Genomic DNA, 15993 nt, shown 5'->3' with positions numbered 1-15993 from the left:
GTTTATCATCTTTCCATGTGCTAATTGTCCACTTGCATATCTTCTTTGGAGAAATGTCTGTTTGACAATGAATAATTGAATAAATGAACAATGAATTTTCAAGCCTTTCACCTATTTAATATTTTTTTTTTTCTTGAGACAGGCTCTCCCTCTGTTGCCCAGACTGGAGTGCAGTGGTATGATCTTGGCTCTCTGCAGCCTTCACCTCCTGGGCCCAAGCAATTTTCCCACCTCAGCTTCCCTAGTAGCTGCGACTACAGGTGCATGCCACCATGCCCAGCTGATTTTTGTATTTTTTGTAGAGATGAGGTTTCATCATGTTGCCCAGGCTGATCTTGAACTTCTGGCCTCAAGCGATCAGTCCACCTCAGCCTCCCAAAGTGCTGGGATTACAAAGAGCTGAGCCACTGAATTGGCTTCGAATTGTTTTTTGTTGTGTTGTTGTTGTTGAGTTGTAGGTGTTTGAAAAACATATACTAGATATTGGCCAGGCATGGCGGCTCATGCCTGTAATCCCAGCACTTTGGGAGGCCGATGCAGGCAGATCACTTGAGGTCAGGAGTTTGAGACCAGCCTGGCCAACATGGCAAAACCCTGTCTCTACTAAAAATACAAAAATTAGCAGGGCATGGTGGCACACGTCTGCAGTCCCAGCTACTGGAGAGGCTAAGGTAGGAGAACCACTTGAACCCGGGAGGCGGAGGTTGCAGTAGCCAAGATTGCAGCACTGCAGTCCAGCCTGGGTAACAGAGTGAGACCCTGTTTCAAAAACAACAACAAAGATATATATATATATCTCCTAGCTATTAATCCCTCATTAGATACATGATTTGCAAATGTTTTTTCACATCTCATGGATTACCTCTTCACTCTGTTAATTGTGTACTTTTTTTTTTTACTCTGGAATGCTGCACTCCAGGCTGGAGTGCAGTGGGATGATCTCGGCTCACTGCAACCTCCGCCTCCCAGGTTCAAGCAATTCTCCTTCCTGAGCCTCCCGAATAGCTGGACTTACAGGCACCTACCACCAAGCCCGGCCAATTTTTGTATTTTTAGTAGAGACAGGGTTTCACCATGTTGGCTAGGCTGGTCTCAAACTCTTGACTTCAAGTGATCCACTCGCCTTGGCCTCTCGAAGTGCTGGGATTACAGGCATGAGCCATTGCACCTGGCCCCTGAAATTTCTTGATTTTAATGAAGTCCAATTTATTTTCTGTTTTGTTGCCTATGCTTTTGGTGTCATATCCCAGAAATCCTTGTCACATCCAATGCCAAGAAGTCCCCCTTCTATTTTCTTCTTAGAGTTTTGTAGTTTTAGCTTCTATGTTTAGATCTTTAATCCATTTTGGGGTTAATTTTTTAGTATACTTAAGGTAAAGATTCAACTTCATTGTTGTGCACGTCGACATCCAGTTTTCTAAGTCTTCTTGAAAAGAGTGCCTTTTCCCTCACTGAATGGTCTTGGTATCCTTGTCTAAAATCATTTGACCATATATGTAAGAGTTTATTTCTGGGCTATCCTATACCATTAGTCCAAATGTCTGTCTTTATCCTAGTACCACACCATTTTAGTTATTGCAGATTTTTGGTTACATTTTAAAATTGGAAGCTGTAAGACTTCCAATTTTGTTCTTTTTCAAGATTGTTTTGACTATTTGGGGTCCTTTGAGGTTCCATATAAATTTTAGGATGGATTTTTCTGTTTCTATAAAAATACTATGATTTGTATTTCAATACGGATTGCACTGAATCTGTAGATTGCTTCAGGCAATATTGACATCTTAGCAATATCAAGTCTTCTAATCCATGAATATAGGATGTCTTTCCATTTATTTGTGTATTCTTTCATTTAGTTTGGCAATATTTTGTAATTTTCTTTCTTTCTCTCTTTCTTTCTTTTCTTTTCTTTCTTTCTTTTTTTCTTTTGAGATGGAGTCTCGCTCTGTCGCCCAGGCTGGAATACAGTGGCACCATCTCAGCTCACTGCAACCTCCACCTCCCAGGTTCAAGCAATTCTCTTGCCACAGCCTCCTGAGTAGCTGGGATTACAGGCCCACACCACCACGCCTGGCTAAGTTTTTGTATTTTTAGTAGAGATGGGGTTTCACCATGTGGGTCAGGCTGGTCTCAAACTCCTGACCTTGTGATCTGCCCACCTTGGTCTCCCAAACTGCTGGGATCACAGGCTTGAGCTACCGCGCCTGGCCTTGTGATTGTCAGTGTACAAGTCTTTAGCCTCCTTGGTTAGGTTTATTGCTAAGAATTTTATTCTTTTTTGTTGCTTTTATAAATGCAATTGTTTTCTTAATTTCCTTTTTGGATTTTTCATTATTAGTGTATTCAAACAACTGATTTCTATGTGTTAATTTTGTATCCTGCAACTTTGCTGACTTTATTAATACTAATAAGTGTGTGTGTGTGTGTGTGTGTGTGTGTGTAAAAGCCATCTTGTTTTTGTTTTTATTTTTACCTGGAGACTCAGGCAAGGACAGGTTTTCTTGTCATCTTCCAAAGCCAGTGAGTAGGCTTCTTCTAGGTCCCTAGTCATTAAGGAGGCAGGCTTCAAGGATCCCAGCTGTCCTCAAGAGTACCGTTTCCAGCTTCCTGCTTCACGAAGGCCAAGGCCTAGGTCATGGCTAATGCCAGCACCTGGCTGCTGAGCCTATTTCCCTTCCAGTACCCTCCCCTCAGAGCTCCTGGTTCAACCTTCTGCTTTTCTGCTCTGTCTTGATTTAAGAAACAGATACATTATATTTCTACATATTCAGAGCACAGGGATCCCAGCATCCCACTTCCAAATGAGCATGTCCAGCACATGCATTAGAGAGGATACATGGAAGCCAAAATTTTGTCCATAGTCAAAGGCTCTATTCCCAAATACAGCTACAGTGGGGAAGATCTTGGCCCCCCCTCCAGGCAAGAGTCTTGCCTCCCCATGGGGCTGGTAGCCTGCCAAGGCCCGGGCCACATAGGCGGGTTGTCTACTGTTACTGAGGGCCTACTATGTGCCAGATACCATACTAGGTGCTTTATGTACATTATATGTCATTTAATCTTCTCTCCAGGCCTATGAGGTGGGTACTGTCATTGTCACTGATTCACCTGAGAGAGCTGCCAAAACACAGATAGCAAGGGGCAGCACCAGGATTCAGATTTGGGTTGGCTCAGCCTTTTATCAATACATCTGGTCTTCCTCTGTCCTTTCAAAAGCCTATAGCTTCCTCATCTTGCCCACACCTCTGCGGGTAGGGTCTGTGTGGTTTCCTTTCTCTTATCGGTCCTCGACACCCAGTGGGTGTGACCTGGGGACAACCAGTCACAGCTCTGCAGAGGTTACTGTGATTTGGCTCCTGAAGCATCTGTCCACAACTAAGGAACTCACACAGCTTTTGGCCTGAGCCCCCGTTACCGAGAGAAAGGAGGTTTTTGCCAAGGACTCCAAGGGGAGTGCACTCGATGCTGGTCGGAACCCAAGGCACCCAGCCCTCCCTGAGACACTGTGTGAGTTGGGCTGGGCCTCAGACACGGCCCCCACTGCCCCACCCCAGCCAGGGTGGTGCTTGAGTGGGAAGGACTTTAAAGCCAGCTGCCAGACCCCTGGACGGGAGAAGGAGAGACGGCTGGCCACCATGCACAGCTCCTGCAGTTTCCTGATGCTTCTGCTGCCACCGCTGCTACTGCTGGTGGCCACCACGGGCCCCGCTGGAGCCCTCACAGATGAGGAGAAGCATTTGATGGTGGAGCTGCACAACCTCTACCGGGCCCAGGCATCCCCGCCCGCCTCGGACATGCTGCACATGGTAAGCGTGGCCAGGGCCCTGGCTGGCTGGGATGGAAGGGGTGCTGGGCAGAGTCTGTCTCCAGGCCCTCTTACCCTGCTCCTCATGCCGAAGTGATTCCAGAATTCCTCTCCTTCCTCTGGTCAGTGACAGAGTCTCCAAGTCCCTGACATTATATTACATGACTTTTAATGGCAAAAACCACAATGACTTTTGCATTCACCTAATAAAATTTGCAGCCCCTGTAAGCAGCCTCATAATATGGATGAGGAAAGTGAGGCTCAGAGGGACTTATTGGGGTCACACAGCTGGTAGAGCCAGACCTGAAGCCCTGGATTCCCATTCCAGTGACCTTTCCCCAGCACATCCTCAAATGCATGTGTCCTCAGTGGGGGAACCCGGGAACTTCTTAACACCTTTGTGAAAACGATCTTTCACATGCCTGCCAAGGAGAGGACAAGAGGAAGCAGGGCAGCAGGATGGGTGTGGGCACCTGGGGTAGGAGGCGGGTGCTAAGGAGGTGGGTGACAGCAGGATCCACAAGCAAAGAGGGCTCCGGATCACACAGCTCAAATTCTCTCGGTCACCTACAAGACGTGATTCGAGGCAAGTCCTGTGACCTTGCTGATCCTGTGTCTCACCTATAAAAGGAGGTCGGAATGAGAGCTACGTATATACCAGCGTGGATTGAATCTCACAGATTGAATGGGTGAGGAAGGGTCTCTTTACATGAAGTTTGAAAACATGTAAAAATACTATTTATGTCCTGGTGAAACGTGCAGGTGTAGTAAACATACATGTACATGCACACAGGAGACAGAAGCTAGATTTAGGGCTGGTTACTTCTGTCAGGAAGAGCTATTTATGGCAGGGTGGAGGCGGGGTGTCTATACACAGGATTAGAGGAGATAAAGCGAGAAATTCACCCGCCTCCTGCCCTCCCTGAGGGCTGAACTAGCCTGTCCCCTCTAGCCACCTTCGGGTGGCCGGGGAGGTTGCTGGGCAGTGTTCAGGGCCCCCCGGAGCTGGTGCCTGAGAGCACAGATGCACCTTGGGGAACACAACAGTGAGCCTGGGGCCCCAAATCTAAGTTCTAACCTCAGCTCCATGTGATCTGGCTGAAGTAACTCTGGGTGGACCCCTTCCCTTCAAAGGCCTGTTTCCAGATGGAAACATGAGGCTGGCGATCCCTGCCCCGCGCGTCACAGGATGACCTGTGAGAAAGATTTAGGAAGAGCTCTGCACACACACCCGGCACTGCCGCGCACAGCTGTGCCAGCCTGGGCATCGAGGAAAGGTGAACAACAAATCAGGAGTTGCAGCTGCAGCTCTGCCAGCAGCTCCCTGATTGAGGCCTGCGACGCATCGTTGGGCCTCAGTTTCCCCACCTGTAGATCCCTGAGGCCCTACAGTTCTTGGTGGCTGAGACTGGGGGCCACACAGGCTGGGAGCTGCTTCTCAGACAGAGGTGCACCTTGGAATGGGGCAGCATTCTGGGAGGCAGCTGGGATATTGAGGGGATATGCTGCTGCCTAATGGGGAGTAATATGAGATGAGGCTGGGGCTGGGATGCCAGGAAATACTCAGGACAAGACTCAGATTCAGCCTCAGTAGCAGTGAATGCAGGGACTCTGGAGCCAAATGGCCTGGGTTCAAATCTTAGCTTTGTTACTCATTAGCTTTGTGACCTTGGCCAAGTTAAACTCTGCCTCACTCTCCTCATCTGTAAAATGGAGATGATAACAGTGGAATAATTCCCTTGTAGCTATGGTGGTTGTAGGGTTAAATGAGTGAATATGTGTAAAGCACTCAGAAGAATGCCTGGCACACAGTAAGTGCTCAATAGGTATCTGATTAACACTAAAGAGGGAATGGATCCAGGGTGAGGCAGGTGAGGGTTATCATGAACCTTCTCTCTCTCAGCCTCCAGATCTAATCGGCACCAGTTTTGCCCCCCAGAAGGTTCAATTTTCCTTGAAATCTAACCCTTCCCTCTAGCCCCTTCTCTCTTTGGCACAACTCTGGTTCAGGGTTCTTTCATTCTGCACCCAAGGACTCCTAGGATAGCCCCTACCTGTTCCTCAGTCTCTGGCCTCTGCTGTCAGAATGAATAATCCAACACATGGGCCTAACACTGCTCAAAATCCTTCAGTGGCTCCCATGGCTCCCTACTGCCTCAGGATAAAGCTCCAGCTCCTAAATGAGAAGCCTGTGTGTTCTGGCCACTGCCTACCTCTCCATCCTCCTTTCCTACTCACCCTTTATTCTTCTGTAACCTGAACAGCTTGTCTTTTCCCAGCCAAAATGTTTCCCAGCTTCATGCTCTTGCTGATGTGTACCTTCTGATTAGGACGCCTCTCCCTTCCAGCTGGCTAATGCCTCATCTTTTAACACTTAGCTTAGTGTCTCCCTCTCCACCCTTGGCTGGGCTAGATGGCCCTCTTTGGTGCCCCTATAGTACTTGTTGCACATCTGTCATTTACCATGTGGTGGCCTAATTCACTGTTTTGTTTTGTTTTGTTTTGTTTTGAGATGGAGTTTTGCTCTTATTGGTGAGGCTGGAGTGCAATGGCAGCGATCTCGGCTCACTGCAACCTCTGCCACCCAGGTTCAAGCAATTCTCCTGCTTCAGCCTCCCAAATGGCTGGGATTACGGGTGCCCGCCACCATGCCCAGCTAATTGTTATATTTTTAGTAGAGACAGCGTTTCACCATGTTAGCCAGGCTGGTCTCAAACTCCTGACATCAGGTGATTGACCTGCCTTGGCCTCCCAGAGTGCTGGGATTCCAGGCGTGAGCCACCATGCCTGGCCCCAGTTGACTTTTATGTCAGTGGAAACTTGGGCTTCTTGGTTCCTGCTGTTGTCCCAGGGCTGACACAGTGCCCAGGACTGTTGAATGAATGAATGGATGGACTTGCTTCTGGATGGTGACCATGTGGCCAGTGTGGGTGGGTGCTGAGAGTCTTACAACTCCACAGGGGGCTCTGGATGACTGACTGAGAATCCTTAAGACCAAAGCAATGATGCTAATGGTGGGGCTCCAGGTATCTAGTCAGAATGGAAAGGACAGCCAGGCTCTGTATGGGGAGACTGCTTTAAGCAGGGCCTTGTCTCAGTCATCAAGTTGACAAGTATCTGTTGAGTGCCTACCATGTGCCAGCACTGCGCCAGACACTGGGGATCCATCACTGCCCTATCCTGACAGCACTTACAGTCCAGCCCGGCGCCTCGAAGGCCATCTCAGACACTGTGACCCTGGTCCCCAGCGCCCTGCCCCTTTCCCACTCCCAATCTCCCACTGTTGCTAGAGTTGAGAGAATTTCAGGGACCAGTGACTCAGGACAAAAGTGTCCAAAGAGGGAAAGAGACTCACCCAAGGTCACAGCTGTGGAGCTATCCCAGCCAGGCGCACACCCATCCCCACACCAGGCAGCGGCTCTTGAAAGCCTTGAGTGGGTGCAGAGTGGGTGTGGCCACACAGCCACCTCCCCTCAGGGTCACCCAAGCTCTTGGCGCTTTATGGGATGTCTGGCTCCCACAGCTGGCTGGAACCCCAGAGGGTGGAGCAAGAGCGGCGGCCAGGCCATGGATTTCCAGGAGAAGCCAAGGACAGCATTTAATGGGATCCAGGCTTCCCTCCTCAGTCCTTTGGGTTGGATGCCTTGTTAATCCCTCTTCCCACCCACACTCGGTCTGTCCTCCTAGCCAGGGACACAATCTCAAAGGCTCCAAACCTAAAATGCCCCCTCCCACCATCTCACCTGAGGTCCCCACTGGAGAACACTGTCACTGGGGTCTGAGAGTGGGTTACCAAGACTCTGAAAATAGGCCCCTTGGTGAGAGGCTTGTGACATTCAGTGTCACATAGAGACACTTAATTTTCTTGGAGAAAGGGGGTTGCTGTTGACAAGGATTGGGAGCAATTAGGAATAGCACTGGGGAGGGAGCCTGCAGAGGGAAAGGCATGGGGGCTGGGCTGTCCCAAGGGGAGAGTGGGGGCTTAGAGGGAGAGGAGAGTGCCGGCCCTCAAGTCAGGTTCATGGTTGAGGGGGAGGGAAATGGGCTGAATAAACAACACAGCCCCTCGACACCAATCTCATCTGTGCTCTTCAGAGAAGTTCAAGGAGGCCTGGGAGGTAGGCAGGGGCAGGGATGGCCACCTTTTTCACATGAGGCTTTTAATAACACTGTCACCAACGCCACCTCATCCACTCTTCCCAGCTTCTGAGGGTGCAGAAAGGTTAGGCAGTCCCTGTAGTCACACAGCTGGTGAATGGTCCAGCTCTGCGGCCTAGAGTGGCATCCTCCACCTCCCCACAGAAGCCCACTCAGAGCAGAGACCTATTCCAGGCCATGCCCAAGAGTCACCCCGCTAAGGATGTGCCAGAAGGATTTCCCCACGACCCCCTCGACCTTTTGTTTGGTCCCCACAGAATCTGTGGGCATCCTCACCTCCCTTCTCCCTCCTGCCCTGCAGAGATGGGACGAGGAGCTGGCCGCCTTCGCCAAGGCCTATGCACGGCAGTGCGTATGGGGCCACAACAAGGAGCGAGGGCGGCGAGGCGAGAACCTGTTCGCCATCACCGACGAGGGCATGGACGTGCCGTTGGCCATGGAGGAGTGGTACCACGAGCGTGAGCACTACAACCTCAGCGCCGCCACCTGCAGCCCAGGCCAGATGTGCGGCCACTACACGCAGGTGCGGGCCCAGAGGGTGGGGCGGGGCCTCATGGCGTGGGGTGGGGCCACGTGCTCCCTGGGCGGGGCCACCTCTGCCTTCCACGCTCCCGAGCGTCCTTGCTGCAGGAGGCGGGCCTCACTCCAATCCCCTTAGACACTGCAAATCTTGTCTTTTCACTGCAACTAATACACTGTCTAGGCCCCTGAGGGAGTTGGCTTCTCCACAATCATTTGAAAACGTAGGCCGCCAGGCCCAGGCACAGTAGCTCACGCTTGTAATTCCAGCAATTTTGGAGGCCGAGCTGGGAGGATCACTTGAGGTCGGGGTTGGAGACCAACCTGGGCAACACAGCGAGATCCCCGTCCCTACAAAAAATACAAAAAACCTAGCCGGGTGCAGTGGCGCGAGCCAGCTACTCTGGAGGCTGAGGTGGGAGGATCGCTTCAGTCCTGGAGGTTGAGGCTGCAGTGAGTCATGATTGCGCCACTGCACTCCAGCCTGGGCGACAGAGGGAGACCCTGTCTCAAAAAAAAAGGGGGTAGGGGTGGGGGTGGGGGCGGTGGGGCATGTTAGGCGTCACAGAGCCAGTTTCATGGACCGTGCTTGTTGTCCTAGGCGATATTGTACCGGGCTCCAAGCAGTCCTACTCCCCTTTCCCCAGGATGTGCAGGGCTATTTACCCCAGCAGTAGATGGTCCCTAAATTTCACTCTATGGCTCTTTTGTCATTTATCATGGTGTCTAATTTGCTGCTTCTCATCTGCCAGGGACTAATCAAGCAAAAATAGACAATTTTGTTTAGTTTTTCTTTTGCATTTAACCATTATGCATAAAAATGAAGAGCAAATTGTGGCAGAATGAAGGCTTCGGGAGATTTCTGATAGAATTTCCTGCTTCCCAGTCACACTTTACTTCCTGTCTGGGTTCTCCCTGCATTTTGAAAGTTTGGGCTTGCAGATATGTGTGTGTGTGTGTGTGTGTGTATTAACATCAGTGTTACTGAATTCTTTTTTCTCCTCCCAGTGATTATGTGTCACACAAACAATAACATGACAAACAATTAAAAGAAAAGAAACCAATCCACCCACATCCACCAATTCCCACCCACATCCACCAATTCCATTTCTCAGTGCCTCTTTTTCATGATATTTTTAGTCTTCATCTTTAGGAAGGAGATCCCAGCAGCACCCACCCAGGTCAGGAAGTTGTGAGGGCCCATCACCCTCCCTGCCCCTTTCCCTCTGGACCCTGCCACCCCTCCCTCTTCCTCCACCCCCACACACTTGCTCCTGCAGGGATTGTTGTCAGGGCCCAGCAGGGAGTTAGTCAGGCCAGCTCCACCCTAGCTTTCTCTGGGGCTGAGGGTGCATGCACTCTGGGGTCGTTTCTGCCCAGAAGGTGCTCAACCCCGGGAGACCTTCAGCTGATTTCAGCAGAGATTCCTGGGCAGATTGGGCTTAGAACCAGCAAGGGAAGGCTGCTGGTCTCACCCTATGGCAGCACACAAATGTTGTTGGACTTTTTGTTTGATAAAGACAGAAGTCCTTCCAGCAGCCAAGACACCCACGCTGAGAAACAGCCAGAACAGGTCCTGCTCAGCTGTGATTTGGGGGAAGTTCCACTTCCAAAATGGCTCCTCCTCCTCCCCACCTTGCACTTTTCTTGTTGCTGAGGTCTAAAATTCTACCATTTGAGATTCTTTCCTTTGGATATAACCTTCATTTATTGCAAGGGCCTCTAGGAAGAGCCCACAGCAAAAATTCATGAGGGTATATCAGCCCTAGAGCTAAGGGAAGGTTTTGAGTGGAAAAGAGGCCTGGTGGTGTGTGGGGTTGGCAGAGAAGAGTAGACTGTTAGGGACAAACTCCCCCATCCCTCCCCCTGGTCAGAGTTTTGTCCTGAACCTGCATGGCCTTGGGGACGTGGATGTCACAGACTATAGGGTGGCTCTTCTCCCCATCCCTATAAGGCAGGTGTAGTGGGATGCCAGGAAGGCACCATGCCACCTCGCATGGGGCTGAACTGCTAGGTTTGCCCTCCTTCAGGTGGTTTGGGCCAAGACAGAGAGGATCGGCTGCGGTTCCCACTTTTGTGAGAAGCTCCAGGGTGTCGAGGAGACTAACATCCAATTACTGGTGTGCAACTATGAGCCCCCGTGAGTGCTGGGGGAGCCCTGGAGATGGAGAGCAGGGAAGGCAGGGGCAGAGCCAAGGGGAGGGCAGAGTTGGCCACAGCCTGAAGGAGCGGGAGGAGAGGGTTCAGTCTGGAGCTATACGTCCAAGGAGCTGTGAAGGCTCCGATGGGCGTCTGCTCTCATTGGCCAAAGGGCCACGAGGAGCCCAAGGTCGCCCAGCAAGTCAGTGGCTGGCAGTCAGGAGACCCAAGGGCACTTCCAGACTAGGTGTGTGTATAGGGGAGAGGGTTGGGAGGGGATCGACCCATCCCCGCAGCATCCTCCTGACCTGTAGGGGGAACGTGAAGGGGAAACGGCCCTATCAGGAGGGAACTCCGTGCTCCCAATGTCCCTCTGGCTACCGCTGCAAGAACTCCCTCTGTGGTGAGTCCACGGGTGGATAGATAGGGGCAGGGGGTGTGGAATAGTTAAGGGTAGGGGGTGTGGAAGGGATGCGATGCAGACTGGATGGTCTAAGAGCCTCCCTGGACTGAGCGGTGCGTGGGCAGGGGAGGGGCGGGGCGGGATGCAAACACCAGGGGCCTCTGGCGGCTCCCTTAGCCCTCCCGGCGCAGCCACTTCGGCGCCCTGTCGTTCCAAGTGACCGATTCCAAACCTTCAAACGGAGGATGTTAGAAAGTCTGGTGGCTTCCGGGGGCCCGGGCGAGGTGGGAGTGGCCACATGTCAGGGTCTCGAGGAGTGGGCGGGGGCAGGAAGGTGGGCGTGGTCAGAGAGATTCAAACGGGCGGGGCCGGCCTTGAGCGGGGAGGGGCAAGGGGTGGTCTGTGAGGGGCCAGGATCCCGCTGGAGAAGTCCCCTGAAAAAGGGCAAGTGCGAGTGCAGGGAGACTTGGACCAGGAGGTGGATGGAGGAGCAACCGTGTCAATCACCAGAAGTAACATTTATTTTCAGTAAGGGACATATCCGCCGGAGAGGTGTGTGTGTGTTGTGTGTCCTGGTAGGACATTTGGTCGCCTCACTTGGGTTGCGGTGGGGTGAGAGATGTGGGGTCCCGCTTGCAGCACTCATGCCAATTCTCGTCTGTCTTATCAGAACCCATCGGAAGCCCGGAAGATGATCAGGATTTGCCTTCCCTGGTAACTGAGACCCCATACTCCCTGGCAACTGAAGCCTCAGACTCTTGGAAAATGGGTACTCCTTCTTCCCTAGCAACGGGGATCCCGGCTTTCTTGGTAACAGAGGTCTCGGGCTCCCTGGCAACCAAGGCTCTGCCTGCTGTGGAAACCCAGGCCCCAACTTCCTTAGCAACGAAAGACCCTCCCTCCATGGCAACAGAGGCTCCACCTTCTGTAACAACTGAGGTCCCTTCCATTTTGGCAGCTCACAGCCTGCCCTCTTTGGATGAGGAGCCAGTTACCTTCCCCAAATCGACCCATGTTCCTAACCCAACATCAGCAGACAAAGTGACAGACAAAACAAAAGTGCCCTCCAGGAGCCCAGAGAACTCTCTGGACCCCAAGATGTCCCTGACAGGGACAAGGGAGCTCGTGCCCCATGCCCAGGAGGAGTCTGAGGCTGAGGCTGAGGCTGAAGGTGAGGCTGAGGCTGAGTTGCCTCCTTCCAGTGAGGTCTTGGCCTCAGTTTTTCCAGCCCAGGACAAGCCAGGTGAGCTGCAGGCCACACTGGACCACATGGGGCACACCTCCTCCAAGTCCCTGCCCAATTTCCCCAATACCTCTGCCACCACTAATGCCACGGGTGGGCGTACCCTGGCCCTGCAGTCATTCTTGCCAGGTAAGGCCCATAGCATGTCCTACTTCCTCCCTGGCTCTGGAATGTCAGCATCCTGCCCCAGCTTAGGTGGTTTGAGCATGGTGGGGCATGAACCCTCTAAGTAGGAGCTTCCTCTCTGGCTGCTGCCCGCCCCCAACTTGCATGGTGGGGTGGGCGGGACGTCAGGCACAGCCATCTCTAGGCTGAGGCAAAACCTCTCTCTTCCCACAGGTGCAGAGGGCCCTGACAAGCCTGGCGTCATGTCAGGGCTGAACTCGCGCCCTGGTCAGGTGTGGGGCCCTCTCCTGGGACTACTGCTTCTTCCTCCCCTGGTGTTGGCTGGAATCTTCTGAAGGGGATACCACAGAAAGGCAAGGCCTGGTGCGGGGGGCCCTGGCCTCATGCCCACCGGGATTGTCTTTCTCCAAGTGAGAGGTCACAGCTTCCTGGGCAGGTCCTGCTCTGTGGCCCAGCAGTCCCCCTTCACCCCAACTTCTGGCCAGATTCCAGGCCAGCACTCTTGTCCTCCTGGGAGGCGTCTACAGGGCCAGCCTCTGGCACTGCTCCAGGAGTGCCTCGGCTCTGGGTAGGCCCATCCCTCAGCCGGCTGCGGACTGTTCTGGGCGGTATTAACATGTGCCCACACTCAGGTTGTCCTGTGGCCATCAGCTTCTCTCCCAGACAGAGGATCTCGGGCTTCCAGAAACTCCTGGGTTGCTCCCAGTCCCCTGGCCTCTTCCTTGAACCATCTGAGTCCAGGACTGTCCCCCAGAAATACCTCTTGCCTTCCTAGGGTGAAGAGGTCAGCTGTCCTGTCATCTTCCTCACCCTGTCCCCAGCCCCTAAACAAGATGCTTCTTGGTTAAGGTCCTCTGGAAGGGAAAGGCTACGGGGCACATGCCTCATCACACCATCCTGGAGGCCCAAGGCCTGGCTGGCTGCAAGCTCGGGGTCGCCTGATGACTGCACACCAGGCCCAGACCTCTCCTGCTCCTCCCACCTGAGTTCTGGGGGTGGGAGTATTTGGGGGAGCTCACTGCCTGCCTGGCCTGGGGCTGTCTGCCCACACAGTATGCTCTCCCTGAGTGCCTGCACAGCTGGGGATGGGGATTGCAAGGGGCAGATGAAGGACAAGCCCCACTGGAGTGGGGTTCTGTGGGGGAGGGAAGCAGGGACAAGGGAAGGAAAGTAACCCCTGACTCCCCAATAAAAGCCTGTCCAACCTGTGACAACTGTTCCTTCTCTTTCACATCCCCCTCCTCTAAAACACTCCATTTAGTGTCTCCTCTTTGGGATGCACTCTTCCTTTCCTTCCCATAACTCTCCATTCCCCCTAATCACAGGTGGCTGGCAGGAAGGGGAAGAGACAAAGGAAGGCCAAGGGTGCTGGGCTGCCTCTCCCAGCTTCAGGAGTCACCAGCCCAGCTTAGGCAGGTTTAGAGCCCAGGATCAAAGCATGGCATGCGGCCTCTTCACGGGGGCGCTGCTGCCCAGGCCTGTCTGGGGCACAAGGTCAGAAATGTATGTTAGGCAAGGCTCTGCCAGCCCCAGGTGCTTGGAAGAGTCATAAGAAAGGGATCTGGAGTCCCAAACTCTCCCCAGGGGAGCACAGCAGGACTGTCCAGAGGTGCTGGGGACCAGAAAAGCACATGTATGTTGGGGTAGCAGTGGTGGGTGACTGAGGGTGGCTTGGGTGGTAGGGAGGGGCAGAGCAACAGTCTCCAGGCCAATGCTGGAGGGTGCGCAGTTACACAGGACACTACCCAAGTCAGGCCAGGGCTGGGAGCTGACCTGTAACCAAGGAGGGTACGCCCCTCTTTTACTTTCTTTTTTTTTTTTTTTGAGATGGAGTTTCACTCTTTTGCCCAGGCTGGAGTGAAGTGATCACTGCAACCTCCACCCCTGGGGTTCAAGCGATTGTCCTGCCTTAGCCTCCCGAGTAGCTGGGATTGTAGGTCCCCATCACCACGCCTGAGTAATTTTTGTATTTTTAGTAGAGACAGGATTTGGCCAACAGCTGGTTTGAACTCCTGACCTCAGGTGATCCACCTGCCTCAGCCTCCCAAAGTGCTAGGATCACAGGCATGTGCTACTGTGCCCGGCCTACTTTCTTTATGTGTTTTTTTCTAGCTCTATTCAGATATAACATAAAACTCACACATTTAAAGTATGCAACTCAATGATTTTTACTATATTCACAAGGTTGTGTAACCATCACAATTTTAGAACATTTTCATCACCCCAACAAGAAACCCCATACCCATTACCAGTCACTCCCTATTTCCCTCCAACCTCTCCAGCCCCAGTCAACCACTAATCTATTTTCTATCTATATGGATTTGTCTCTTCTAACATCCCCCATAAATTTTTGACATATATGTTGTGGTCTTTTGTGACTGCTTCTTCCACTTAGCATATAAATATATATAATTTGTTTTAGACAGGGTCTTGCTTTGACACCCAGGGTTATAGCTCATTGTAGCCTCCAACTTCTGGGCTCAAACGATTCTCCCACCTCAGCCCCTTGAGCAGCTGGGACTACAGGTACATGCCACCATGTCCAGCTAATTTTTACATTTTTTGTAGAGATAGGATCTCACTACGTTGCCCAGACTGGTCTTGAACTCCTGGCTTCAAGCAATCCTCCCAAAGGACTGAGATTATGGGTGTGAGTCACTGTTCTCAGCCAACATATTTTCAGGGTTCATCCGTGTCATAGCATGAATCAGAACTTTATTCATTTTTATTGCCAATATTCCATTCTATAGAACATTTCCATTTTGTCTTTGGACATTCAGGCTGTTTCCACTCCTGAGCTACTATGAATAATGCTACTATAAGCATTCATGTACCAGTTTTTGTGTGAACCTAAGTTTCCAATTATCTTGGGTAAATACCTAGGGGTATATATAAGGAGGTCCCCAAAGGCCTGTCAGAGGCCCTTTCAGCTTTGCCCATCATATGGTTTCCCAGGAGGGGAGGTGATTGGCTCTCTACAGGACACTCCTCCTGTCACCCTCCTTTGCCGACAGCTCAGCTCTCCAGCCCAATCCTACCCAATCTCCTTTCTCAGATGAGGACCCAGCATCCTAGTTTCCAAGACTAGTCAGCAGGAAACATGTCAAGTGCTAGGAGGGCAGATGGACAGGGTCTCAGCTCCCAAAGAAAGATCAAAGGGTCCAGGAAACAGCATTTCACACACACACCAATACAAGAATTTGAATGAACTCAAAACTTCCTATTTTATTAGATTAAAACCCTGTGCTTTACTCAACCAATAACTGGGATGCAGTATCAAAGGAGATTTTCATGCCATTTCTGGGTGTGGAAGATGGCTTGGGAAATGAAGTTGAAACCCCCAAATTCTTGGGGGACAGCAGCAGCCCTCCCCGAGGTGACTGGGCAAGGCCACCGAAGCCTTGCTCTGTACTCTAGGTAGCCTCTCTGAACTTCTGCGAGGAGCTCTTCAGGTCCAGCTTAGCTCAGCCTCCAGAGATACAGGTGCCCCTGTCTCAGCGGGATAGGAGAGACTTAGGAACTAATCTATGCAAAAACAGGATCTGAGCATGGAGCAACAGGAAGAAAAGATACCCCAGAACAATGGTCAGTGCTGTGGGTAAAGAC

General features: G+C 51.9%; 1 protein-coding gene across 2 annotated transcripts; it reads left to right on the top strand.

Moving 5' to 3' along the window:
* The first annotated feature begins 3288 nt into the window (after nt 1–3288).
* Nucleotides 3289–13601, top strand: PI16 (peptidase inhibitor 16). 2 transcript variants are annotated; one of them, XM_064361090.1, is made up of 6 exons: nt 3289–3800; nt 8259–8480; nt 10507–10616; nt 10930–11018; nt 11689–12390; nt 12601–13601. In XM_064361090.1, exons 1-6 carry the CDS (start codon nt 3630–3632, stop codon nt 12720–12722), a joined length of 1416 nt encoding a protein of 471 aa, XP_064217160.1. In that variant the 5' UTR covers nt 3289–3629; the 3' UTR covers nt 12723–13601. The 2 variants fall into 2 exon arrangements, with proteins under 2 accessions (XP_064217160.1, XP_064217161.1); XM_064361091.1 differs by having other exon boundaries at nt 3292–3800; nt 11689–11787.
* The last annotated feature ends 2392 nt before the right edge of the window (nt 13602–15993 follow it).

This window comes from Aotus nancymaae, unplaced genomic scaffold (assembly GCF_030222135.1).
Source record: "Aotus nancymaae isolate 86718 unplaced genomic scaffold, 86718_ANA_hifiasm-v0.15.2.pri h1tg000040l, whole genome shotgun sequence".
Classification (NCBI taxonomy): Eukaryota; Metazoa; Chordata; class Mammalia; order Primates; family Aotidae; genus Aotus; species Aotus nancymaae.
Note: the sequence above shows the minus strand (reverse complement) of the source record. Positions and strands in the feature narration are given on the sequence as shown.

Excerpts from the sequence above, each read along its gene's own strand:
- PI16 (XM_064361090.1), top strand. The coding sequence starts at position 3,630 with ATGCACAGCTCCTGCAGTTTCCTGATGCTTCTGCTGCCACCGCTGCTA. Across the intron at positions 10,617-10,929 it reads GTGTGCAACTATGAGCCCCC|GGGGAACGTGAAGGGGAAAC; the intron begins GTGAGTGCTGGG and ends CCTGACCTGTAG. Across the intron at positions 11,019-11,688 it reads CTGCAAGAACTCCCTCTGTG|AACCCATCGGAAGCCCGGAA; the intron begins GTGAGTCCACGG and ends CTGTCTTATCAG.